Below are 27,598 nucleotides of genomic sequence, written 5' to 3'. Positions count from 1 at the left end.
GCACTCTGCCTCACAGCACCGAGGACCCGGGTTCGATCCCAGCCCCAGGTCACTGTCCATGTGGAGTTCGTACATTCTCCCCATATCTGCGTGAGTCTCACCCCCACAACTCAAAGATGTGTAGGGTAGATGGATTGGCTCTGCTAAATTGCCCCATAATTGGGGGAGGGGGAGGGGGGAGAGAAAAATAATTGGGTACTCTAAATTTATAATTTTTTTAAATGAGCAAATTAAAGTTAAAAGAAAGCAGTGCAATAAAAGTGATAAAGAATGCCTCGAGGTAGAAAAAAAAAACCAATATATAGTACACAAAACAGCATGTATTTCAAGGTGAACGTCAAACTGCATAACTATTTTGCTCTGGGAATATTGAAATAAAAAGCCAGAAAAACGACAACACAATAGCCCCTTTCCACTTGCCATTTTGTACAGCAATATTGGTGACAGCAGGCTAATTGTTTACGAGGACTATGAGTGAATCCTGGTTTGTGAATGGATCACACTGCGTGAGCATTTTACAAGATCATGAATCATTTCTCCCCTCTCATCCAAATCAACTCTGCCCATTCCTGCAACGAATCCAGAATCCAGCTATTCTCTTACTATTCAGTCGCTCCGTTGGCTGCACATTCATCTCCCAGTAGCTCAATATGGATGTGTACTGCTTGAATTAGCCTAGACAAAAAAAAAATAATTGACACTTCAAACCCTTTAAAAACCCACCAGAAATTTACAATACTTAATTAAAAAAACAGAGCCAACTTGTGACAAAATACAACAGAAATTTTTTAATTTACATTTGATACCACAACTGAAAAACAAATTACTTTTCATATTTCCAACAACTATCGGCAATAAGTACAAATTTTGTAAAATGCAAAAGCGCAAGATTAAAACTGACTTTATTTTTTTTTAATAAACATTTGATTGAGGTATTTTTGGTATTGTAACAACAACATAGTGCAAAAGCCGTCTCCCTTCCTTACAGGTCCCACCTTTATTAACCCCCTACTCTAAGCTAAACCAGCTGCCCCCCCCCCGCCTTCTGCTGACGATTAATTTTCTTCAAAGAAGTCGGCGAATAGTTGCCACCTCCGGGCGAACCCTAACAGTGACTCTCTCAAGGCGAACTTGATTTTCTCCAAACAGAGAAAGATAGCCATGTCCAATAGCAAGGTCTCCGACTTTGGGTGCTTTGAGTCCCTCCAAGCTAATAGTTTCCGACTCCGGGCTCCCAGGGAAGCAAAGGCCAGGACGTCAGCCTCTTTCTCCTCCTGGATTCCCAGGTCTTCCGACACCCCGAAAATCGCCACCTCTCGACTCAGTGCCACCCTTGTTTCTAACACTGTGGACATGACATCTGCAAACCCCTGTCAAAATCCCCCAAGCTTCGGACATGTCCAGAACATGTGGACATGGTTCGCTGGTCCTCCCGCACATTTTGCACACCTGTCTTCCACCCCAAAGAATCTGCTCATCCAGGCCACAGTCATGTGAGCCCGATGAACGACCTTGAATTGTATCAGGCTGAGCCTGGCACACGTTGCGGACGCGTTGACTCTACTCAGCGCGTCCGCTCATAGGCCATCCTCTATCTATCCTCCCAGCTCCTCCTCCCACTCGCGCTTCAGCTCCTCGGTCTGCGTCTCCTCTGACCCCATAAGTTCCTTGTAAATGTCAGAGATGCTCCCTTCTCCTACCCACCCTCTGGAAACTACCCTGTCCTGTATCCCCCTTAGCGGTAGGAACGGGAAGGTTGACACCTGTTTACGTAGGAAGTCCCGCACCTGCAGATACCTGAATTTGTTTCCCGTCGCCAACCCAAACTTCTCCTCCAGCGTCCTCATACTCTGAAAACTCCCCTCTATAAACATTTCCCCCATCCTTTCAATCCCTGCTCTCCGCCATATCTGGAACCCCCATCCATACTTCCCGGGGCAAACTGGTGATTGTTACAGATTGGAGACAAAACCGATGCTCCCTCTGCTCCCACATGTCTCCTCCACTGCCCCCAGACTCTCAGGGCCACCACCACCACGGGGCTGGTGGAGTACCGTGCCGGCGGGAACGGCAGAGGCGCAGTTACCAACACCCCCAGACTAGAGCCCTTGCATGAAGCCGCCTCCATACGCTCCCATGCCGACCCCTTCCCCACCACCCACTTCTTGATCATGGCAATATTAGGGGCTGGTTCAGCACACTGGGCTAAATTGCTGGCTTTTAAAGCAGACCAAGCAGGGCAGCAGCACGGTTCAATTCCCGTACCAGCCTCCCCGAGCGGAATGTGGCGACTAGGGGCTTTTCACAGTAACTTCATTGAAGCCTACTTGTGACAATAAGCGATTTTCATTTCATTTCGTATTCGCCGCCCAGTAATAGTTACTAAAATTTGGCAGTGCCAGCCCGCCCTCTCCCCGACTCCGCTCAAGCATTACCTTCCTTACTTGTGGGATCTTTCCCGCCCAAACGAAGCCAGTGATCACTCTGTTGACCCGTTTGTTGACCAGCGAAATCGTGGGCTGTGACATCGTCAGGGGCAGCACCCCTCTTTCCCTTGCCTCATTGGACATCCTTTTCAACACCAGCCCCAATATCCCAGAGACCTTTTATTAAACTCCACTGGGTACCCGTCCGGCCCCGGGGCTTTACCCGACTGCATGGCCTTCAGACCCTCCACTATCTCTTCCAACCCGATCGGGGCCCCCAGCCCTTCTACCAGCTCCCCGTCCACCTTTGGGAAATTCAGCCCCTCCAAGAAGTGCCTCATCCCCTCCGGCCCTGTAGGGGGTTCCGACCTGTACAGCCTACTGTAGAAATCCTTAAACGCCTTATTCACCCCTGCTGAATCTCCAACCAGGTTCCCATCTCCGGCATTTACTTTCCCTATCTCCCTGGCTGCCTCCTTCTTTCTAAGCTGCTGTGCAAGCATTCTGCTGGCCTTCTCTCCATGCTCATAGATCGCCCCCCTCGCCTTTCTCAGCTGCTGCACCGCCCTCCCTGTGGTTAACAAGCCGAACTCCGCCTGCAGACTCTGCCGTTCCCTTAAAAGCCCTGCCTCTGGGGTCTCCGCATACCTCCTATCGATCTGTAGTATCTCCTTTACCAGTCGGTCCGTCTCTGTCCTGTCCACCTTCTCCCTATGGGCCCGTATCGAGATCAACTCCCCTCTGACCACCGCCTTCAGTGCTTCCCTGACCACCGCTGCTGAAATTTCCCCCGTGTCGTTGACCTGCAGGTTGTTCTGAATACACTTCCTCAGCCGCTCGCACACCCCTTCATCTGCCAAAAGTCCCACATCTAACCTCCATTGCGGGCGCTGGTTACTGTCTTTACTAACCTGCAGGGCAACCCAGTGCGGAGCATGGTCTGAGATTGTAATCACCGAGTACCCCGTGTACACCACCCCTGCCAGTAAGGCCCTGCTCAAAATAAAGAAACCCCCCCCCCCCCAATCTGCTCCATGAACCCTTTTAGTTCCTTTGTCATTGCTGGCACCCTGCCCGTTTCCGAGCTTGACCGGTCCAAGCCAGGGTCAATAACTGTGTTGAAGTCCCCTTCCATGACCAACCTGTGCGAGTCCAGGTCCGGTATCTTCCCTAGCATCCTCTTTATAAACTCCACATCATCTCAATTTGCCGCATACACATTTACTCTTACCACCTGCACCCCCTCCAGTTTCTCACTGACCATAATGTATCGACCTCCCACATCAGAGTCTACTCTACCAGCTTCAAACACCACCCGCTTATTGATCAGGATCGCGACCCCTCTAGTCTTTGCGAGTCTAGTCCCAAGTGAAAGACCTGACTGACCCAGCCTTTCCTTAATCTAATCTGGTCAGTTACTCTAAGGTGCGTCTCCTGCAACATTACCACGTCTGCCTTCAATCCCCTAAGATGCGCGAACACACGTGCCCGCTTGACCGGCCCATTTAACCCTCGAACATTCCAGGTGTTCAGCCTATTTGGGGGGCTCATTGTCTCCCCCCCCCCCCCTTCGCCGATCAACCATCCCCTTTTTTGGGCTCGCCTCCAGCCCGTGCTCCGCGCCTCCACCGGTCCGCCCCCAGGCAGCCCCCGCCCCCAACCTCCTCTCTGTCCCTTAGCCCAAGTCCCTCCCTCGTCAGCAGAGCATTTACCCCCCTCCCCCCCTAGTAACAACACTCTGTAACCCAACCCCTTTAATAAACCGAACATATGCACACCCCCCACTGCGTTTCCGTGAGCTAGCCCGCCCAGCTAGCTTGGTGTCCCCCATCCCTGGCGCCGGATAGTCTCCCACCTATTGTTCCCTCCCCGCCGCTCATACAAACATACTCCAACATCAAACAATCCCCACACAATTGCCCGACAGAAAAACACCAAGATCTAAAAAAGCACACCTCCCTCCCCCAACAGTGCAAATGCAAACCTTAACTCACTCAGCTCTACCGCTGGTCCTAAATCAATGCAAAAGGCATTACAAACATCTTCCACGAAACGAAAAACGAGAAACTTTTTTTTTTAGAAAAACAAAAAATAAGAATGTTGCAAAGTTCCAAAGTTCTCAGTCCACCAACAGTTCTTTCCTTTTCGCGAAGTCCAGTGCGTCCTCAGGCGACTCGAAATAAAAGTGCTGTTCCTCGTGCGTGACTCAGAGACGGGCCGGAAGCAACAGTCCGAACTTCACCTTTTTCTTAAAAAGGATCGACCTAATCTGGTTGAAGCCTGCTCTTCTCCTGGCCACCTCCACACTCAGGTCTTGGTAAACCCGCAGGATACTGTTGTCCCACTTACAGCTCCAAGTCTGCTTGGCCCACTGTAGAATGCGCTCCTTATCCAAGTACCTGTGGAATCTCACCACCATTGCTCTCGTGGAGTCTCCCATTCGCGCGACGCTCTGTGAGCCCTGTCCACCTCCAAGGGTCGGGAGAATGTCCCCATCTCCAGCAGCTTCTCAAACATACCCGCTATGTATGCCCCAGCGTCCGCTCCTTCGGACCCTTCCGGGAGCCCAACGATTCTCAAGTTCTGCCGGCGGGACCGATTCTCTAGGTCCTCCACCTTCTCCAGGAGCCTTTTCTGCTGGTCTCTCAGCATCCCCACCTTCAACTCACCGCAGTTTGATGTTCCTCCTGATCAGCCAGCGCCTTCTCTACTTTCTGGATCGCCCGATCTTGGGCGTCCAATCTAAGCTCCAGCCGCTCAATTGACTCTTTTATCGGGTCCAAGCAGTCCCGTTTCTGCTGAGCAAAGCCTTCCTGAATAACTTGCATCAGCTGCTCCGTTGACCGCTGTGTCGACAAACCAGAGGTCCGGTCCTCCGCCATGCTGTCTCCTGCTGCAGCTTCAGCCCAAGCCTTCTCTGTCTTTCTGTTTCTGCCTTTACGAACACTTCTAGTCCTTCTCTCCATGCACCGATGTGAGAATTCAGTACACAATTGCCTCGGTCATCAGTTTTACAATTCAAGTCCGGTAGAAAATCGGGGGAAAAGGTCCAAAAGTCCGACCAGAGCGGGAGCCACCAAATGTGCGACTTACTCCTTCATAACCGCCACCGGAAAACCATTCAAACTGAATTTAATGTGAAGATACAGCATTTATTTTAAAAATTAAGCTTGTTAAAACATTTTACACCATTTTACCTCTGATCCTTCCTAAAAACTGGTCCAAATAGGCACGCCTCTACAAAAAGATCCACATGGTTTTCAGCACTTGTGAAAGAATCTGGTAGAAAATCTTTAGCAGCAGAAACAGTGGGCAACCATGTATGGCAGCAGTGAGTAATTAACACATTGAAGACTCCCGTTTTGGTTTGCGACATTTCAAGCAGCTTGTTTGTAACCTAAAAAACGAAACCAAGAATTAATTTCCATTTTTGCAATAGGTTTTTTGATCTCCAAAAGCACTTCACAGTCAATCAAGGTTTAGTCACTGCTGTACAAAGAAAAAAGAAAAGTACAGCACAGGAACAGGCCCTTCGGCCCTCCAAGCCCGTGCCGACCATGCTGCCCGTCTAAACTAAAATCTTCTACACTTCTTGGGTCCGTATCCCTCTCTTCCCATCCTATTCATGTATTTGTCAAGATGCCCCTTAAATGTCACTATCGTCCCTGCTTCCACCACCTCCTCCGGCAGCGAGTTACAGGCACCCACTACCCTCTGTGTAAAAAAAACTTGCCTCGTACATCTACTCTAAACCTTGCCCCTCGCACCTTAAACCAATGCCCCCTAGTAATTGACCCCTCTACCCTGGGAAAAAGCCTCTGACTATCCACTCTGTCTATGCCCCTCATAATTTTGTAGACCTCCATCAGGTCGCCCCTCAACCTCTGTCGTTCCAGTGAGAACAAACCGAGTTTATTCAACCGCTCCTCATAGCTAATGCCCTCCATACCAGGCAACATTCTGGTAAATCTCTTCTCTGTAGAAAGCATAGCAACCAATTTGCACACAGCAAGGCCCCACAGTGAGTGAGATACATGACCGGGTAACCCACTTTTTCCAATCAAGCTGGTTGAAGGATAAATATTAGCCAGGATACCAAGAGAACTCTGAAAACAAAATCTAAAAGCAGAAGTGCTGGAAATACTCAGCACTTCAGAACAAACAACAAAAACCAAACAGCACAGGAACAGGCCCTTTGGCCGTCCAAGCCTGCGCCGATCACGTGTCCTATCTAGACCAACCGCCTGTATCCTTCTCTACCCCATCTGTTCATGTGCCTATCCAGATATGTCTTAAAGGTCGCTAACGTATCTGCCTCAACCACCTCACTTGGCAGTGCTTTCCAGGCCTGTGTAAAATACTTCCCCTGCCTATCCCCACTGAACCTTTCCCCCCTCACCTTGAACCAAGGCAGAACCAATGGAGCGAAACAAAAGGGCTTAAAACGTACTACATTTCTATCTTGGGTCCTGGTGCAAGGTTATTGATCTTGTGATATCCTGACAGGGCCTAGTTTTTAACACTATTAAATTGGATATCTTAAAAGAATTTAACACCTTAAATTACGGTAGCACAATGGTTAGCACTGTTGCTTCACAGCGGCAGGGACCTGGGCTTGATTCCCAGCTTGGGTCAGTGTTTTTGTAGAGTCTGCACGATCTCCCCATGTCTGTGTGGGTTTCCTCCGGGTGCTCCGGATTCCTCCCACAACTCCTGAAAGATGTGCTTGTTAGGTGAATTGGACATTCTGAATTCTCCCTCAGTGTCCACGAACAGATGCCACAGCGTGGCCACTCGGGGGTTTTCGCAGTAACTTCATTGCGGTGTTAATGTAAGCCTATTTGTGACACTAATAAAGATTTTTTTTTTTTAATTAAGCTGCAGTCCAAACCTCAGGCAGGATCATGAGAATTCGGACTTGGCCAAAGTCAAATACACAACCCACAGGCAAACTGCCAGAATGTGGTGAACCACTGTACACCTGTATGCGGGGATGTAAGGTAGGACCTGTACTACAGGTTCGCCGGTAGCCCCTGCCGGCTGGCTCCGCCCAGTAGGAGTATAAATATGCGTGTCCTTCATTCAGCTGCCATTTCGTCAGCTGCAGCAAGAGGCCACGCATCTGACTGCAATAAAGCCACAGTTGTGCCCAACCTTAGTCTTTGTGCAATTGATCGTGCATCAATTTATTGCAGTCAGATTTTCTACAGGATGGACATCCGTATCAAACCAGATCACCTGCAGCTGGATCCGCAATCGACCGACGCCAGAAAAGACTTTAATCACTGGCTTGCTTGCTTCGAGGCCTACATTAACTCAGCGATCACCCCACTGACAGAGGCTCAGAAGATACAGGTCCTGTATTCCAGGTTGAGCTCAAGCGTGTTCCCGCTGATCCAGGACGCCCCGACTTACGCGGAAGCCATGGCACTCCTCAAAGAGAACTACGCATAGAAAGTGAACACACTCTTTGCCAGGCACGTCCTCGCCACTCGCTCTCAACTCCCTGGTGAGTCCATCGAAGACTTCTGGCGGGTCCTAACCCCACTTGTCCGGGACTGTGACTGTCAGGCCGCTACGGCCGCCGAACATTCCAATCTCCTCATGCGCGATGCTTTCGTAACGGGGATTGGGTCGGGCCTCATCCGACAATGATTGTTGGAAGGGGCCAAACTCGACCTAGTGGAAACAAAAAAATTAGCGCTCTCCATGACGGTCGCCTCCCGTAATGTTCAGGCCTACCCCTCCAGCCGCGCGGCCCACCCCTCCTATCACTCCTGGACCCCGCACACAACCGCCTCAGCTGGGGCTCTGCCTAGCCAATACGCCTGTGCCACACGCAAAACCGCGCACCCCGGGGGTCCCCGATGCTATTTCTACGGTCAGCAGAAGCACCCTCTCCAACGCTGACCAGCCCGCCATTTGCAAGGCTTGCGGCAAAAAGGGCCACTTCGCCACAGTGCGCCAGGCCCGCGCAGTCACTGCTGTCGCCCCCTGCCAAACGCACAATGGGCGCCGCTCTCTTCACCCCCACGGACCACGTACGGCCAGTGGGCGGCGCCATCTTCATCTCCCGGGGCCACATGCGGCCAGTGGGCGCTGCTATCTTCTTCCTCTCAGTCCATGTGCGGCCCATGGGCGCCGTCATCTTGTGCTGCTCCACCAACGGGCGGCCCATGGGTGCCGCCATTTTGTCCCGCCCCCGCAAAGTGCGCCCCACAGGCGCCGCCATTTTGGGCATGGACACCAGCGACCTTCCACGACCTGGGCCCCCAACGTTCTGCGTCTGAAACCAGTGACGATCACCCGCAGCTCACCTCGATGACGCTGGACCAGACTCATCCACACAACCTGGGCACCGCTTCGACAACGGTGAAAATCAACGGCCACGTGACCTCTTGCCTGCTGGACTCCGGGAGCACCGAAAGCTTCATACATCCGGATACGGTAAGGCGCTGCTCCCTCGCGGTCCACCCCGCCAATCAACGGATCTCCCTGGCCTCCGGGTCCCACTCTGTCCCGATCCGAGGGTTCCGCACAGTCACTCTCACAGTCCAGGGCGTAGAGTTCAGCGGCTTTCGCCACTACGTCCTTCCTAACCTCTGCGCTGCACTCTTGCTAGGCCTGGATTTTCAGTGCAATCTCCAGAGCCTCACCCTCAAATTCGGCGGACCCCTTTCACCCCTCACTGTGTGCGGCCTCACAACCCTAAAGGTCGACCCCCCCTCCCTTTGCCAATCTTACTTCAGATTGCAAGCCCGTCGCCACCAGGAGCAGACGGTACAGCACCCAGGACAAGACCTTCATTAGGTCCGAGATCCAATGGCTGCTTCGGGAGGGTGTCATCGATGCCAGCAACAGCCCCTGGAGAGCCCAAGTGGTAGTCGTTAAAACTGGGGAGAAACACTGAATGGTCGTAGACTACAGCCAGACCATCAATCGGTACACGCAGCTCGACGCGTACCCACTCTCACGCATATCTGATATGGTCAATCAGATTGCGCAGTACCATGTCTTCTCAACGACTGACCTAAAATCTGCCTACCACCAGCTCCCCATCCGTAAATCCGACCGCCCATACACTGCCTTCGAGACGGACAGTCGTCTCTACCATTTTCTTAGGGTTCCCTTTGGCGTCACTAATGGGGTCTCGGTCTTCCAAAGGGAGATGGACCAAATGGTTGACTGGAACGGTTTGCGGGCCACGTTCCCCTACCTAGACAATGTCACCATCTGCGGCCATGATCAGCAGGACCATGATACCAACCTCCCTAAATTTCTCCGCACCGCCACTCTCCTCAATCTTACTTATAACAAAGAGAAGTGTGTGTTCAGCACGACCCGCTTAGCCATCCTCGGCTATGTGGTCCAGAATGGAGTTCTGGGGCTCGATCCCGACCGCATGCGGCCCCTCATGGAGCTTCCCCATCCCCATTGCCTCAAGGCCCTCAAATACTGCCTGGGGTTCTTTTCGTACTACGCTCAGTGGGTCCCAAACTATGCGGACAAGGCACGCCCGCTCAGTCCACCCAGTTCCCCCTCACGGCCGAGGCACAACAGGCCTTCTCCCGGATCAGAGCTGATATAGCCAAGGCAGGGATGCACGCAGTAGACGAGACACTGCCCTTTCGAGTAGAAAGCGACGCATCAGATATCGCCCTTGCCGCCACCCTCAATCAGGCAGGCAGACCCGTGGCATTCTTTTCCCGCACCCTTCATGCCTCTGAAATTCGGCAATAATCCGTCAAAAAGAGGACCAGGCTATCGTTGAAGCTGTGCGGCATTGGAGGCATTACCTGGCCGGCAGGAGATTCACTCGCCTCACTGACCAACGGTCGGTAGCCTTCATGTTCAACAACACGCAGCGGGGAAAGATCAAAAATGATAAAATCTTGCGGTGGAGAATCGAGCTCTCCACCCATAATTACGAGATTTTATATTGCCCCGGCAAGCTCAATGAGCCCCCAGACGCCCTCTCCTGAGGTACATGTGCCAGCGCACAAGTAGACCAACTCCGGGCCCTACATGACAGCCTTTGTCACCGGGGGGGTCACACGACTGTACCATCTCATCAAGGCTCGCAACCTGCCCTACTCCGTCGAGGAAGTACGGACAGTCACCAGGGACTGCCAGGTCTGCGCGGAGTGCAAGCTGAACTTCTACCGGCCGGACCGTGCGTGCCTGGTGAAGGCCTCCCGCCCCTTTGAACGCCTCAGCGTGGATTTCAAAGGGCCCCTCCCCTCCACTGACCGTAACACGTATATTCTCAGTGTGGTCGATGAGTACTCCAGGTTCCCCTTCGCCATCCCATGCCCGGATATGACATCCGCCACCGTCATCAAGTCCCTCAACACAATCTTCGCTCTGTTCGACTTCCCCGCCTACATCCACAGTGACAGGGGATCCTCATTCAAGAGTGATGAGCTGCATCAGTTCCTGCTCAGCAGGGGTATCGCCTCCAGCAGAACGACCAGCTACAACCCCCGGGGAAATGGGCAGGTAGAAAGGGAGAACGGGACGGTTTGGAGGGCCGTCCAGCTGGCCCTACGGTCCAGGAACCTTCCAGCCTCTCGCTGGCAGGAGGTCCTCCCTGATGCACTGCACTCCATCCGGTCACTACTGTGCACCGCGAAGAATAACACACCACATGAACATCTTTTTACCTTCCCCAGGAAGTCCACATCCGGGGAGTCGCTCCCGACTTGGCTCGCAGCTCCAAGACCGGTCCTGCTCCGTAGGCAAGTCCGACTCCACAAGGCGGACCCGTTGGTGGATAGGGTACTCTTGCTCCACGCCAACCCCCAGTATGCGTACGTTGCATACCCCGACGGCCGCCAAGATACTGTCTCCCTCAGGGACCTGGCACCGTCAGGTTCCAGCCGAACACACTCCCCCGCCCCGGCGCCATCCTCCCCTTCCCCGGCGCTTCCATCATTGTCCCCACCAGGCGCATCCCTCCTTCCGCTGCCCATGCAAGAGGACGACAAAGATTTCGGCACGCACCCGGAGTCATCTAACAGCAGGCCAGCACCGCCGTCACCGCCACCATTACGCCGCTCCCAGCAGAACATCAAGGCTCCAGACAGATCGAACCTTTAACTGGACCCTCAAAATGGATAATTTTTTTTTGTGCTCTCTCCATGTTGTTTCTACGACACTGTAAATAATGTTCAACACTGTATATAGTTCCACACCACCCCAGCCGGACTCATTTGTAACAGGGGGTGAACGTGGTGAACCACTGTACACCTGTATTAGGGGATGTAAGGTAGGACCTGTACTACAGGTTCGCCGGTAGCCCCTGCCGGCTGGCTCCGCCTAGTAGGAGGAGTATAAATATGCATGTCCTTCATTCAGCTGCCATTTCGCCAGCTGCAGCAGGGGGCCACGCATCTAACTGCAATAAAGCCACAGCTGTACCCAACCTTAGTCTTTGTTCAATTGATCATGCATCATAGAACATGTTTGGACATGCCCCCGTCAATCACACATCAGGAAATCTTCAATCCTATTGGTATGCACCCATTTGAGCAAGACTCTTCGGCAGAGTTCCTATATGGCAACATGTGCGACCTACACCGCCGGAGATGGGGGTGGGCTCCGGTGTCCTGTGAAGTGGACATCAAGAAATCCATTGGGTGCTGGGAACCCTTTCAGAGACCTTAATGGCCGGACGCCAGAGAAGTTTCTGGAAAGACGGGGAGGGAGGGGAATAAACGTAGATGCTCAAGACACACCAACAGCGAAGTCTCCACACAGAGGCAATCGAGACATCCTTCTTAAAAAAATTATTTTTATTCTCCTCCTTTTTCACATTTTCTCCCAAGTTTACTCCCACCAACAATAAACAATAATCAGTAACAAATATGTCAATCCCCATATCAATAACAACGATCCCATCCTCGCACCAAACCCCAAACATTAGTCCGCATGTTAACATAAACAAATGATAAAAAGGAATCACCCATAGTCACCATCACCACTCACAGCCCCCCTACCCCAAACCTCCCACCGACCCGCCCCAACTAATGTTCGATGTTATCCAGTTCTTGAAAGTGCATAATGAATAATGCCCATGAATTGTAGAACACCTCCATCCTTCCCCTCAGTTCAAACTTAACCTTCTCAAGAGTCAAGAATTCCAACAGGTACCCTGCCACGCCAGGGCACAGGGTGGAGAGGTTGATCTCCATCCCAACAGGATCCGCCTTCGGGCGATCAATGAGGCGAAGGCTACAACATCTGCCTCCGCACCCGTTTCCAACCCTGGCTGGTCCGACACCCCGAATATGGCCATCCGGGGGTCCAGGTCCAATTTCACGTGCACCACTTTAGAGATTACCCTAAACACCTCCTTCCAGTAATCCTCCAGCTTCGGACAGGACCAAAACATATGAACGTGATTAGCGCAACCCCCCCCCCCACAACATTCACACACATCTCCTACTCCTTCAAAGAATCGTCTCATCCTCACCCTCGTGAGGTGTGCTCTGTATACCACCTTCAGCTGTATCAGCCCCAGCCTCGCTCACGAGGTGGAGGCGTTCACTCTCCGGAGCACCTCACACCAGAACCCCTCTTTCATATCCTCTCCCAACTCTTCCTCCCATTTTGCCTTGATCCCTTCCAGTGGTGCGTTCGCCTCTTTCAAAATAGCTCCGTAAACTGCCGCCACTACCCTCTTCACCAGTCCCCCTGTCGTCAGCACCTCCTCCAGCAATGTGGAGGCCGGCTCTACTGGGAAGCTCTGTATCTCCTTTCTGGCAAAATCTCAAACCTGCATGTATCTGAACATTTCCCCCTGCTCCAGCCCATACTTCGCTTCCAGCTCCTTCAATCCTGCAAACCGACCCCTAAGAAACAAATCTTTTAGTGTCTTAATCCCCTTCTCCTCCCATTTCCGAAAATTTCCATCCCACTTCCTGGCTCAAATCTGTGGTTCCCCCGAATCGGCATTTCCCTTGACCCTGCCTCCAACCCGAAGTGTTGGCGAAACTGCCTCCGAATTCTCAATGAAGCTGTTATTACTGGACTCCCCGAATATTTCCCCGGGGCTATCGGGAGCGGCGCTGTTGCTAGTGCTTTCAAAGCCGACCCCCTGCACAAACTCTCCTCCATTCTGACCCACTGAGAATCAACCCCTCTGACCCAACTCCGCACCTTCTCCACGTTCGCCGCCCAGTAGTAATACATCAGGTTCGGAAGACCCAAACCCTCTGCCTGCCTTCCCCAGTGTAGCAGAACCTTTCTAACTCTGGCCTCCCTCCCCATATGAACGGCGTAATCCTTCCCTCAATCTCTCTGAAAAAAGCCTTTGGCTGGAAAATCGATAGGCATTGAAAAATAAACAGAAATCGCGGCACACGTTCTTTTTAACCGCCTGTACCCGACCCGCCAGTGACAGAGGGAGACCATCCCACCTTGCCAGATCAGCTTACACTCTCCCCACCAAACTAGAAATGTTGTACCTGTGGAGCCCCCCCCCCCCCCCCCCAACTCCTGGGCAACTGCACCCCCAGGTATCTAAAGTGAGTCCCTGCCCTACGGAATGGCAGGCCCCCCACCCCTGGCCGACACCACAAAATACTCACTCTTGTCTAGATTTAGTTTGTACCCCAGGAAAGACCCAAACACCCGAAACAGCTCCAAAATTCCCCCTATCGACGCACTCGGTTCCGACACGTATAACAGCAAGTCATCGGCATATAAGGACACCCTATGCTCTATCCCCCCCCGCCGCACTATTCCTTTCCATACCCCGAACTTCTTAATGCGATGGCCAAAGGCTCAATCGCGAGTGCAAACAGCAAGGGGGACATAGGACATCCCTGCCTAGTCCCACGGTGGAGAGAAAAGTATCTCGAGCTGATGTTATTTGCGCGGACACTCGCCCTCGGCTCCTCGTATAGTAGCTTTACCCAGTTCACAAATCTTGGTCCAATCCCAAACCGCTCCAGAACTGCCATCAAGTACCCCCATTCTACCCGGTCAAACGCCACAACCACCTCTGCTTCCTTCCCCTCTGCCGGTGCCATAACGACGTTCAATACTCTTTTTAACGTTTGAAAAGAGCTGCCTCCCTCTCACGAACCCCGTCTGATCCTCACCTATCACCTTCGGGAGGCACTCCTCCAGCCTACCCGCCAGTACCTTCGCCAATACTTTTGCGTCCACATTCAAAAGCGATATGGGCCTATATGACCCACACTCCGTCGGGTCCTTATCTTTTTTTTAGCAACAGGGAAATCGATGCCTGCCCCAAAGTTTGTGGCAACACCCCCTTCCCTATCGCCTCTTCAAATATCCCCACCATCAGGGGTGCCAGCTTATCCTTGAATTTTTTATAATATTCTACCGGAAACCCATCCGGCCCTGCCACCTTTCCCGACTGCATCCTCCCAATCGCATCTTTTATCTCCTGCTCCACTATCGCTACTTCTAATGTAGCCCTGTCCCCCTCCCATAACCTTGGGTACTCCAACCCATCTAGAAATTCCTGCATCTCCAGGTCTCTCCCAGGTGGCTCTGACCTGCACAACCTCTCATAAAATTCCTCAAAGACCTTGTTAATCAGATCCGGAGCCACCACCAACTTCCTTGCCCTGTACCTCACCTGAACAATTTCCCTTACCGCTGCCTTCCTACGGAGCTGACCTGCTAATATACGCCCTGCCTTATCCCCATGCTCGTAAACTGCACCCCTTGCTCGTCTCAGTTGGTGCACCGCCTTCCTGCTAGATAGTCGGTCAAAGCTCACCTGTAGTTCCTTCCTATTTTCCAACTTCGCTGGGTCCCCATCTTCTGCATAACTCCTATCTACCTCCAACATCTCATCTATTACCCTCTGCCGCTCCAACCTCTCCTCTTTGTCCACCCTGGCCTTAAACGAGATCACCTCACTCCTCACCACTGCCTTTAGAGCCTCCCAGACAACTGCTTTCAACACCTCACCAGTACAGTTGAAACCTACATATTCCTCAATTACCTTTTTACAGGTACAACATTTATTTCCACAACCCTTGGTTCCCCAAAAGTCCCACATCTAATTTCCACCCCGGCCTCTGCGCTTCCCCCTTCTCCAGTACCATATCCACCCAATGCGGAGCATGATCTGATACTGCAATTGCCGAGTATTCCAACCCCTTAACCCCAGCCAGCAAAGCCTTCCCCACCATGCAAAAGTTGATCCGTGAGTATACCTTATGGACTGCTGAGAAAAATGAGTACTCCCGTTCCCTCGGGTGCAGAACCCTCCAAGAGACCACCCCTCCCATTTCCACCATTAGCCCAGCCAACGCCTTCGCGCCCCCCCCCCCCCCCCGATGGGACCAGCGAGCACGGCAGTGATCTGTCCAACCTTGGCTCCTGCACCAAGTTCCAATTCTCCCCCCCCCACTATCAGTTCATGTGTGTCCAAGTCGGGGATGGCCCCAAACACCTTCTTTGCGAATCCCACATCGTCCCAATTGCACTTAACAGCGCCACCAACCTCCCCTCCAGCACCTCATGTATCTACCCCCCTGATCTGCCACCACATTCTCCATCTGGAAACGTACTCTTTTGCTGATCATTACCACTACCCCTCGAGCCCTTCCGTCAAATCCAGAGTTAAACACCTGACTAACCCAGCCCTCAAGTCTCACCTGGTCCTTCACCCTCAAGTGAGTCTCCTGCAGCATTGCTTCATCGGCTTTCAAACTTTTAAGATGCGCAAGCACCCTTGACCGGACCTCCTAACCCCCTCATGTTCCACGTGACTATCCTAACTGGGGGTCTCTAAGCCCCCCCCACCACCAATCTTATCCACCATCATCATACCACCGGGCCCTGCCCCATGACCCACGCCTATCCATTATTAACATCAAACCCCCCCCCCCCCACACACACACATTTCCTCTCGAAAAAACATCTCCCAGCATCAATCCCTTCCCCCCACCTTGCTTGCCTCGTATGCCTATCGAAACCTGCTAACCAGGCTCCAATGTCCGCAGCCCTCCTCTCACTTCACCTCCGTTCACTAGCCGACTTCAGTTAGCTAGGGCAATCGAGACATCTGCCCAGAGGCAGAAGCAGGCAGCGTGTGAGACCCACCTTCGAAACGACAGAGCTGAGAGACTCAAGACTTGAGGTTGTTTTCGTTAGAGAGAAGAAGGTTAAGAGGAGACTTAATAGAGACATACAAAATGATCAGAGGGTTAGATAGGGTGGACAGTGAGAGCCTTCTCCCGCGGATGGAAATGGCTAGCACGAGGGGACATAGCCTTAAACTGAGGGGTAATAGATATAGGACAGAGGTCAGGGGTAGGTTCTTTACGCAAAGAGTAGTGAGGCCGTGGAATGCCCTACCTGCTACAGTAGTGAACTCGCCAACATTAAGGGCATTTAAAAGTTTATTGGATAAACATATGGATGATAATGGTATAGTGTAGGTTAAATGGCTTTTGTTTCGGTGCAACATCGTGGGCCGAAGGGCCTGTACTGCGCTGTATTGTTCTATGTTCTATGTTCTAAGAGAATTGGACCCGCAGCTCAACTGAAGTCATCTTTACAGGTAATAAAACAAATCTTGGGAATCTTCAGTAAATGTTATTGGGTTAATTTGAGAGTAAATATTGCAGTTGTTAAATAAAGTTGGTTTGATTTTATACTTGCGTTGTCTTTTGTTTGCCTCTTCAATAAAGACATCTGGGAAATACTTTTGATGAATACACTGGTCGAAGGTATCTGAGATTTTACAGATACAACAACCTGAAACATTAACTCTGTTTCTCTCCACAGATACTGCCTGTCATGTTGAGTATCTCCAGCACTTTCTTGTCTTTATTTCAGATTTCTAGCATCTGCAATATTTTGCTTTTGTACCGGGGGAGCTCACTCCCCCTTCCTTTGGATAGTGCCCCGCAATCCTTTACATCCACCAGAAATGGCTGACAGGGGCCTCTGTTTAACATCCGATCTGAAAGATGGCTCCTCTTGACAGTGTAACATACTGCAATGAAACGTCAGGTTTGTCTCCAGAGTGGGGCTTCCAGTTATTTGACTCAGTACTACATGTGTCCAACATGAATGGAACACAAACAGCCTTTAAAAGAGAGTGTAAAGGAATAAAGGGGCAGACCGGCTGGTTTCCATGCTGTAAAGGTCTATGAAATAATTACCACTCAGTGGGGATACCAATCTGAGTTATGCAGCATTCTGAATTATCTGCACAATATCTTTTCAATGTACCTTTTGGACACGTTACTGTCTTGCACCATATTGCCCAAGTTCTACAGATCAATCAATTTTCTCAACTAGTCTTTTTTCCTGTCACTATTAGAAATTTCAGAACAACACATGGGTAAATATTTACTTTGAAGACGGAGCCAGCTCATTGTCAGGAAAATTAAAAATTGCAAGAACCTGTGCTTATGTAGCTTTTGTTTGTTGAGCAGGGTAAAAGTTTTGACTTTCAAAGTTCCCCTTTGGCAATATAACTCAATTCACACAAGCCCAATGTCACTGTCGGATACATATAGCTTCTTGTGCAGCACATACATCTCCCATCTAAATGTTGCAGGCGAGTTATACATTGCGAGTTATACTGTGCGTTGTGAAGGAGGGAGTAAATGTTTGTGGAAGGGGTGCCAATCAAGCGGACTGCATGGATCTGGATGGTGTCAAGTTTTGTGAGTGTTGTTAGAGCTGCACTCATCCAGGAAAGTGGAGAGTATCCCACCACACTCCTGACTTGTGTCTTATAGATGCTGGGCAGGCTCTGGGGAATTAGGCGAGTTACTCGCCGCAGGATTCCTGGCCTCTGACCTCCTCTTGTAGACTCGGCATTTATATGGCCAATCCAGTTCAGTTTTTGGTCAATGGTAGCCCCCCAGGATGTTGATAGTGGGGAGATTCGGTGATAGAAATGCCTTTGAACGTTAAAAGGCGATGGTTAGATCGTGTCTCATTGGAGATGGTCATTCCCTGGCACTTGTGTGACGCAAATGTTACTTATCAGCCCAAGCCTGGATATTGTCCAGGTCTTGCTGCATTTGGACATAGACTGCTTCAGTATCTGAGTATTCATGAACGGAGCTGAACGTGGTGCAACATCAATGAACTTCTGACCTTGCCTTGTAAGGAAGGTCATTGATGAAGAAGCTGAAGAAGGTTGGGTCTCGGGCACTACCCTGAAAAACCCGTGCAATGATGTTCTGGAGCTGAGATGACTGGCCTCCAGCAACCATCTTCCTTTGTGCTATTTATGATTCCAAATCAGGGTTGAGTTTTCCTCCCCCGATTTCCATTGACTCTAGTTTTGCTTTGGCTTCTTGATGCCAAACTTGGTCAAATGCGGCCTCGATGTCAAGGGCAGTCACTCTCACCATACCTCTGGAATTCAGCTATTTTGTCCATGTTTGTAGCAAGGCTGTAATGAAGTCAGGAGTTGAGTGAGCCTGACAAAAACCAAATTGAGCGTCAGTGAACAGGTTATTACTGAGCAAGTACCGTTTGATAGCACTGTTGATGACCCCTTCCATTACTTTACGGATGATTGAGAGTAAACTGATGGGGTGGTAATTGGCTGGGTTGAACTTGTCCTGCCTTTTGTACACAGGAGATACCTGGAAAATGTTCCACATTGTTGGATAGATGCCAGTGTTGTAGCTGTACTGGAACAACCTGGTTAGGGGTGCAGCAAGTTCTGGAGCACAAATCGTCAGAACTCTTGCCAGAATATTGTCAGGACCCATAACCTTTGTAGCATCCAGAGCCTTTGGCCATATCTGGCTATCACGTGGAATGAATCGAATTGCCTGAAGACTGACATCTGTGATGCTGGCGACCTCCGGAGGTGACAAAAAAAGGTCATCCACAGGGTACATCTGGCTGAAGATTACTGCGAATGCCTCAGCCTTGTCTTTTCCACTATCATTGGGGATGGGGATATTTGTGAAGCTTCCTCCTCCAGCGAGTTGCTTAATTGTCCACCACCATTCACGGCTGGATGTGGCAGGGCTGCAGAGCTTGGATCTGATCTGTTGATTCTGGAATCGCTTAGCTCTATTACTTGCTGCTTATGATGTTTGACATGCAAGTAGTCCTGTGTTGTAGCTTCACCAAGTTGATACCTCATTTTCCGGTACGCCTGATGTTGCTCCTGGAATGCCCTCCTGCACTTTTCATTGAACCAGGGTTGATCCTCTGGCTTGGTGCTAATGATAGAGTAGGGATATGCCAGGCCATGAGGTTACAGGTTGTGTTTGAGTAAAATTCTGCTGCTGATGATGGCCACAGCACCTCTTGGTTGCCCAGTCTTGAGTTGCTACATGTGTTTGAAATCTATCCCATTTACGTGGTAATGTCGCACAACACGAAAGATATCCTCAATGTGAAGAAGGTACTTTGTTAACACAAGGGCTGTGTGGCAGTCACTCCTACCGATATGATCATCGGCATCTGCAGCAGGCAGGTTGGCAAGGATGAGGTCAAGTATATTTTTCCCTCTTGTTGGTTTCTTCATCATTTGCCGCAGACCCAATCTAGCAGGACTCGACCAGCTTGGTCAGCAGTGGTGCTAGATCAAGTGATGTTCAAATGCAGGAGTACTGATTCAATAGCTGAGTGGAGGGGGGGACGGGGACGTGGTTATCAGCGGGTGTCCTTGCCCATGTTTGACCCTATGCCATGGGATTTTATGGGGTCCAGATGAGATGTTGAGGACTACCAGGGCAACTCCCTCTTTACTGTATACCACTGTGCTGCCATCTCTGCTGGGTCTGTCCTTTTGGTGGGACAAGGCATACCCAGGAACAGTGATGGTGGTGTCAGGAACATTGTCTGTAAGGTTTGAGTCCGTGTAAGGTTTGAGTCCGTGAGTATCACTATGTCAAGCTATTCCTTGATTAGTCTGTGGGAGAGTTCTCCCAATTTTGGCACTATCCCCCAGATGTTAGTAAGGAGGACCTTGCAGGATTGACAGGGCTGAGTTTGCCGTTGTAGTTTCCGGTGCCTCGGTCGATGCTGGGTGGCCCATCCAGTTTTACTCCTTTTGAGGGGACCAGTGTAACATGACACAAACTAGGTGGTGCACTGATGCAGAAAGCAAGTTATTTGGAGGACTGTCCCTTTACGTTGTCGCCACGTTCAAACATTTACATTCTAGAACAGCACACAAATTCTTTTTCCTCAACATGGAGAACTGCAATTAGTGACATACCCGACTCTTAATGGGCAACCTGGTTATTTAAACTAGGTTGCCTCCAGAAACCGCAGCAAGGTTAGCCCATTTCGTATCGAGTGGACGTGAATTGTGCATCGCCCCATCCACATGCAGGATTTTATCCGATTGCAAAATCCTAGGCTCTCACACTTCTACAAAAAGACACTTTCACCTCTTTCCAAACGGTCACCCCCAATAATCTTTTCAATCCCATTTGCAGGGAACAAAGTTGAGCTAGAACAGCTCCAGCCAGATACATTTGTATTGATTTCAATTGCTGCTTTAATTATTGGCACTCAAATGAATTTTATGTGCGCCCTCCTCTTGACCTCAGGAGTATCCCTCCCTAACTCCTTTATTTTATGAAATATCATTTTAGAATGCACAGAATCTGCTGTGGACCAGCTGTTAAATTATTTGGTTTTGGCACAGTAACAAAAACAGACTGGGAACTTGGTCCCAATTTCTGTACCTCCAAATGTTCCCAAAAGTAGCTCAATTATGAAGGTATATCCCCTGCACTGAATAAAATATTTCCCATCATAGATGTGAATACATTATCTCTCTCATAGCACAGTTCTTAACAGGTAAAATGAGCATAACGGTGCTACTTTCAATATCCATTGCCAAATAGTAAAATGGCCAGAAAAGTCAGGTGGATCCTTTCAACTTATTTATTCGTGCAGTAAAATCTTAGTTCTGATCATTTATAATACCGGTCAGTTTAAGAAAAGCTTCAACCTTTAGTAGATCATTATGATTCCAGATCTTGATCTTTGCAATTTAATCCACTCGGCTAGTCTATGACAAAGAATATGCCAAGTGGGATACAAGGTCAAGAAGGTTGGTGGTGGGGAAGAGAGCAATCTAGAGCATGCACACTCCTCTGAAGTGATCGGTTATCATAGATTATCATAGATTATCATAGATTATCATAGAATTTACAGTGCAGAAGGAGGCCATTCGGCCCATCGGGTCTGCACCGGCTCTTGGAAAGAGCACCCTACCCAAGGTCAACACCGCCACCCTATCCCCATAACCCCATTACCCAGTAACCCCACCCAACACTAAGGGCAATTTTGGACACTAAGGGCAATTTATCATGGCCAATCCACCTAACCCGCACATCTTTGGACTGTGGGAGGAAACCGGAGCACCCGGAGGAAACCCACGCACACATGGGGAGGATGTGCAGACTCCGCACAGACAGTGACCCAAGCCGGAATCGAACCTGGGACCCTGGTGCTGTGAAGCAATTGTGCTATCCACAAGGCTACCGTGCTGCCCACAAGGCTACCGTGCTGCCTATGAAGCAACACCAGTAGAGACCTGGGAGTAGGTGGCTCAACCATTCTTTTCTCATTAATCAATTAAATGGCTGTGTCTCTACAATGGTGAATAATTCACAAGTAACCCCCCCAAAAAATCAGTAGTTACATTTGTGGGTGTTTAATTAGAGTCAACAGACAGTATTTAATGGAGGCAATGGGGACCTTGCCTGTTGGCTGGAGAGCTTGTGAAATCCCCTTGTTTCTTTTCAAGAAGACCCATTACAACGTGCGAATCGTTAACTGGGCATGGCTTACCTTCCCTGGGATCAAGAACCCAAGGGGTGTGAGTCCTGCCTACCATGAACCGTTGGCCAATCAGAGGCCAGCACTTCTTTGTTGCTCGACAGCACCACTGGCGAGGTGGTGGCTTCTGCTTGTACTGCACCCTCCGGAGGCCAAGGATCACCATGGGCCCAGGTACAGGCGAGTGATGGTGGGAAGGGGATGGCGGGGGAGGAAGCAATCAGCAGCAAGGGCATGAGGTGGCTTTCAGCAGGCCCCCTCCTTCCCAATGCCAGGCCCCTCAACCAGGCGCCAAGTATCTGACAATGCGGGACCTCTCCTGGAAACCCACAAGCAAATGTGCCAGGGTTTAGGTGCACATAATAGCTAGTCAGTAAATAGATGAAAGAAAAAGATGCTTCACTCTGACCACTGTCATGCACAAACAACCCATCAGTGTATGGAATTCTATGTTTATCCTGAAAGAAGAACAGGCCACAAATTAATCAAGAATAAATATTGAAGACACTAACTTTTTCAAATCAACTTTAAGTCTTAATGATTGTAGGCTCAATTAATACCAACAAGCTATTATATAAATTCTGACAGCATTACCGTAGCAATTATCTCAACATGTCATTTCCTAATAATCACTTGGTTTGAATTTGTTTCCCTTTGCTCAAAAGCCATCTCGTCTAATTTCATATCATTATACCTGACAACAAGCATGTTTCAACTAGACAACAGCTACTGAAATTAAAATTCAAGATATAATACTGGAGCTGTAGGAGAAAACAAATAATAATTGAAAGGAAATAATGTGAATTTTCACCTGTAGATTGAATATGTGGACCAAAGAATTGTTTATTTAATCCTGAATCTATCCAACAAACTGGCCTGGCCTAGCATCCTTTGGATATCATACACTCTATACCCAAAGCAGAACAGAAATACCTTGCTTCACTTCTGAAATTAGACGTTTCCACTGGATGCATTATTCTCCTATTAATGCAATCATGAATTTAAAAGGTTTGCATTTCCGACAGGTCTTCAAACATCAATGTCTGTTTTGACCTGCTGAGCATTAAAAACCAACTAAGACAGACAGCTTCGATCCATTACTTCCATTAAAATATGGATCTCTGCTTGTAACAAAATTGCGAACGGCTTTTGTTGCTGAACCTGATTTTTTCCAATGCTGAGCATTCATCCTGACAACTAAATGAGGTTCTGGGGCTGAATCACAATGTGTGTTTGCTGGCAATTTAAAAAACAAAAGTTTTATGTCATTTGTTCTTCTTCACAGCCTCCTGGGAGATTAAATACCCAACCAGCAGGTGATAAATGCACATAACTTTCTGCTTATTGCTGACAGAACATTGAGAATATGATTAGATTCTTTCAAATTTGTGGGCTTTTGCATTGCAATCTAATTACGAACACTGCACACCTCACAGCACCACTGACAAACAGAATATTAGATAAGAAAAATACTGCAGTTGCTGGAAACTGAAACAAGAGCAGAGAAAATATCAACAGGTCTGGCGGCACCGGAACATTAGATAGTCAGGAGTGAGCTATGAATGAGCTACGGTGCCAAAAAAGAACCTGGCAACATGCCTCAATGACTACCGTCCGGTGGCCCTGACTTCAGTCGTAATGAAGTGCTTTGAGAGGTTGGTCATGAAGCGCATCACCTCCATACGCCCAGAACGCCTTGATCCACTGCAATTCGCATACCGCCGCAACCGGTCCACAGCAGATGCCATTTCCCTGGCCCTACACTCATCCCAGAGCATCTCGACAACAAGGACTCCTACATCAGACTCCTATTTATTGACTACAGCTCCGCCTTCAACACCATAATCCCAGCCAAGCTCATATCAAAGCTCCAAAACCTAGGACTTGGCTCCCCACTCTGCAACTGGATCCTCGATTTTCTGACCAACAGACCACAATCAGCAAGAATGAACAACAACACCTCCTGCACAATAGTCCTCAACACTGGGGCCCCGCAAGGCTGCATATTTAGCCCCCTACTCTACTCCCTGTACACACACGACTGCGTGGCAAAATTTGGTTCCAACTCCATCTACAAGTTTGCTGACGATACGACCATAGTGGGCTGGATCTCAAATAAGATGAGTCAGAATACAGGAGGGAGGTTGAGAACCTAGTGGAGTGGCGCAGCGACAACAATCTCTCCCTCAATGCCAGCAAAACTAAAGAACTGGTAATTGACTTCAGGAAGCAAAGTACTGTACACACCCCTGTCAGCATCAACGGGGCCGAGGTGGAGATGGTTAGCAGTTTCAAATTCCTGGGGGTGCACATCTCCAAAAATCTGTCCTGGTCCACCCACGTCGACACTACCACCAAGAAAGCACAACAGCGCCTATACTTTCTCAGGAAACTAAGGAAATTCAGCATGTCCACATTAACCCTTACCAACTTTTACAGATGCACCATAGAAAGCATCCTATCAGGCTGCATCACAGCCTGGTATGGCAACTGCTCGGCCCAGGACCGCAAGAAACTTCAGAGAGTCGTGAACACCGCCCAGTCCATCACACAAACCTGCCTCCCATCCATTGACTCCATCTATACCTCCCGCTGCCTAGGGAAAGCGGGCAACATAATCAAAGGCCCCTCCCACCCGGCTTACTCACTCTTCCATCTTCTTCCATCGGGCAGGAGATACAGAAGTCTGAGAACACGCACGAACAGACTCAAAAACAGCTTCTTCCCCACTGTTACCAGACTCCTAAATGACCCTCTTATGGACTGACCTCATTAACACTCCACCCTGTATGCTTCATCCGATGCCGGTGCTTACGTAGTTATATTGTATATCTTGTGTTGCCCTATTATTTATTTTATTTTCTTCCCTTTTCTTCCCATGTACTTAATGATCTGTTGAGCTGCTCGCAGGAAACTACTTTTCACTGTACCTCGGTACACGTGACAATAAACAAATCCAATCCAATCCAACTGATAATCCAACCTGCAGCAACCGACAACAATCCAAAGTAAAGCTTAAGCGTTTGTTTGGATCAAAGCTTAGGTCACCCTCAAGTGTCGCTATGGTAGCTGCTATATGGAGGGAGAAGGGAGAGACAGCGAGCATCACTGGTCACTGACTCTCCTTAGCGATAATGAATAGCTTGAGAATGATGAGATAATCATTTCCCCACTCTATCAGGCCGATTCAGGCAACGGGGGCAACAAAATGTCTCCAGCTTGGAACATGATGGGTAAGAGGAAGAGAAAAGAACAGCAACCTGATAAACTGGCGGTTATTTCTCAAAAGTAGAAACAAATCATACACCAGCCAGAAATAAACTGAAAGCCATATTTAAAGCAAAGTTCATCGCTTCATCATATCAAACATTTGAATTAAATTACCATTAGTTAAAAATAACTAGAGGCCAGCATAGATTGGCAATGAAAAGAAAATTATAATAGAATGAAGATACCATTGCAACCAATCTGCGGAAAAATACATCTAAGCCTAAAACTGAGTAAATGAATAATTCACCAGCAGCAGAGAATTAGGTCATACCCAAAGCTAATTTGTGGAGAGATTGATAAACGCTCAAATATCCTCCAGTAATAGCAGATGGTTATAATCTGCTTTTAGAAATCTAAAACATGAAACGATAAACACTGTGAATCCAAAATCATATCTCAGATTACATCATCAAGCTTTTCTCAAGGTTACTTAAATCAAATTGCATAAACTTCAACATTCAATTTTAGTCATCTGGAAGGAGACAGCATTTTTAGAGATTAAATGTGCGGTGGGAAAATAAGCTTTCATTATTCAGCTGCTAAACAGTTTAATGCGCAAAATTAAAAACAACAACAAGAGACCTTCAGTAACTGACAATGTAACAAGAGGATGTCGGCTTCATCTCAACTAATTATAATATGAAGTGATCGTATAACCCTTAGATCTTTCCTATCTATCTAATCCACATGGAAACACTTGCTCTGGAAAATTCTTCACCTCCACAAATATTTTTTGTATATTTGTAGTGGAGGATGTGGAGTTCAACCTACTGCATTACTGTTATTTTGCAATACGGTCATTTTGCAATAGTTTCCCCTTCCTACAGGGGAACATCTGACCATAAATGGTTACCTGCTTACTGCTGGGACTGCCCAATCGAGGCAGTAATGCCTCCTAAAAGCACGCAATTCAATTTTTACAATTCTAATGATATATTTACAGCTTAAAATACAATTAAGAGTCAGGTCAACTGACTGAAAAGGCAAGCCATCAGAGCACTGTGCTTATTTGCTAATTGTACCAATTGACAGGCCGTCAATTCCCAACAGGTCTACAGCCAGCATAGAGTCACTAAAATATCTACTGACCCTCTCACCCAAAAGATGAGAGACATAGTGCTGGTTAACCAGGTTGTGTAATGATGAAAGAGTATGGTTGGCAAGGATGAGCTCAGGAGTGTTATAACCACAACACAAATATTTCAATGAAGTGGAAAAGGAAGCAATGCACAAGTCCGAGCTCCAATTTGCTATGTGCTCTTTGAGGGGGGGGGGGGGGGGGGGGGGGGGGGGGGGGGGGGTGTCTGCACCGGCTCTTGGAAAGAGCACCCTACCCAACCGCACACCTCCACCCTGTCCCCATAACCCAGTAATCCCACGAAGGGCAATTTTGGACACTAAGGGAAATTTACCATGCCAATCCACCTAACCTGCACATCTTTGGACTGTGGGAGGAAACCGGAGCACCCGGGGGAAACCCACGCACACACAGGGAGAACGTGCAGACTCCACACAGACAGTGACCCAAGCCGGGAATCGAACCTGGGACCCTGGAGCTGTGAAGCAATTGTGCTAACCACAAGCCATATATGATCCGAAGGAAAAAAGGGATTATAGTTATTTATTCCCATACTTCTAATATCTTGTCTGGTACCAGACTGATACAAAGCATGGGAATTCTTTTGATGGTCAAAATTAAGAGGGATTTTGATAGGAACAAATGAGGATCAATTTCCACTGGCAAGGGGTGAGATGGGAGCCTTGGTGTGGTCCCCGATCCGGGAGAACCATCGGTTCGTCCCAGGAAGGATAGACGGGGGGTTTCGGAGCTGGCATCGGGCAGGGATCAGAAGGATGGGGGAACCTGTTTATAGACGGGATGTTTGCGAGCCTAGGGGCGCTGGAGGAGAGGTTTGGGTTACCCTGGGAAATGCGTTCAGGTAAATGCAAGTGAGGGGCAGGCAGGCAGTGAGGCAGGCAGTGAGGCGGCAGGTGAGGGGATTCCCGTTGCTCCCGGCACATGGGGATTCAGGACAGGGTGATTTCGGGTGTATGGGTCGGAGAAGGCAAGGTTTCGGCGATATATCAGGAGATGAAAGAAGAGGAGGCTTCGGTAGAGGAGCTGA

General features: G+C 49.2%; 1 protein-coding gene across 2 annotated transcripts in view; it reads right to left on the bottom strand.

The window, feature by feature from the left end:
* The window catches only part of LOC140427526 (probable methyltransferase TARBP1), a 309,002-nt gene that overhangs the window by 137,535 nt on the left and 143,869 nt on the right, over positions 1-27,598 (bottom strand). For both annotated transcript variants that reach the window (XR_011948558.1, XM_072513011.1), the window contains exons 18-19: positions 5,624-5,823; positions 604-675 (exon numbers count right to left, since the gene is read on the bottom strand). Coding sequence is in view for 1 of the 2 variants with exons in the window: in XM_072513011.1 (XP_072369112.1) it covers positions 604-675; positions 5,624-5,823 (272 nt within the window). In the remaining variant the exon portion in view is untranslated. The remainder of the gene's footprint in view (positions 1-603; positions 676-5,623; positions 5,824-27,598) is intronic.

This window comes from Scyliorhinus torazame, chromosome 1 (genome assembly GCF_047496885.1).
Source record: "Scyliorhinus torazame isolate Kashiwa2021f chromosome 1, sScyTor2.1, whole genome shotgun sequence".
Lineage (NCBI taxonomy): Eukaryota > Metazoa > Chordata > Chondrichthyes > Carcharhiniformes > Scyliorhinidae > Scyliorhinus > Scyliorhinus torazame.
The sequence above is the reverse complement of the archived record's forward strand: the minus strand, read 5'-3'. Positions and strand labels throughout refer to the sequence as shown.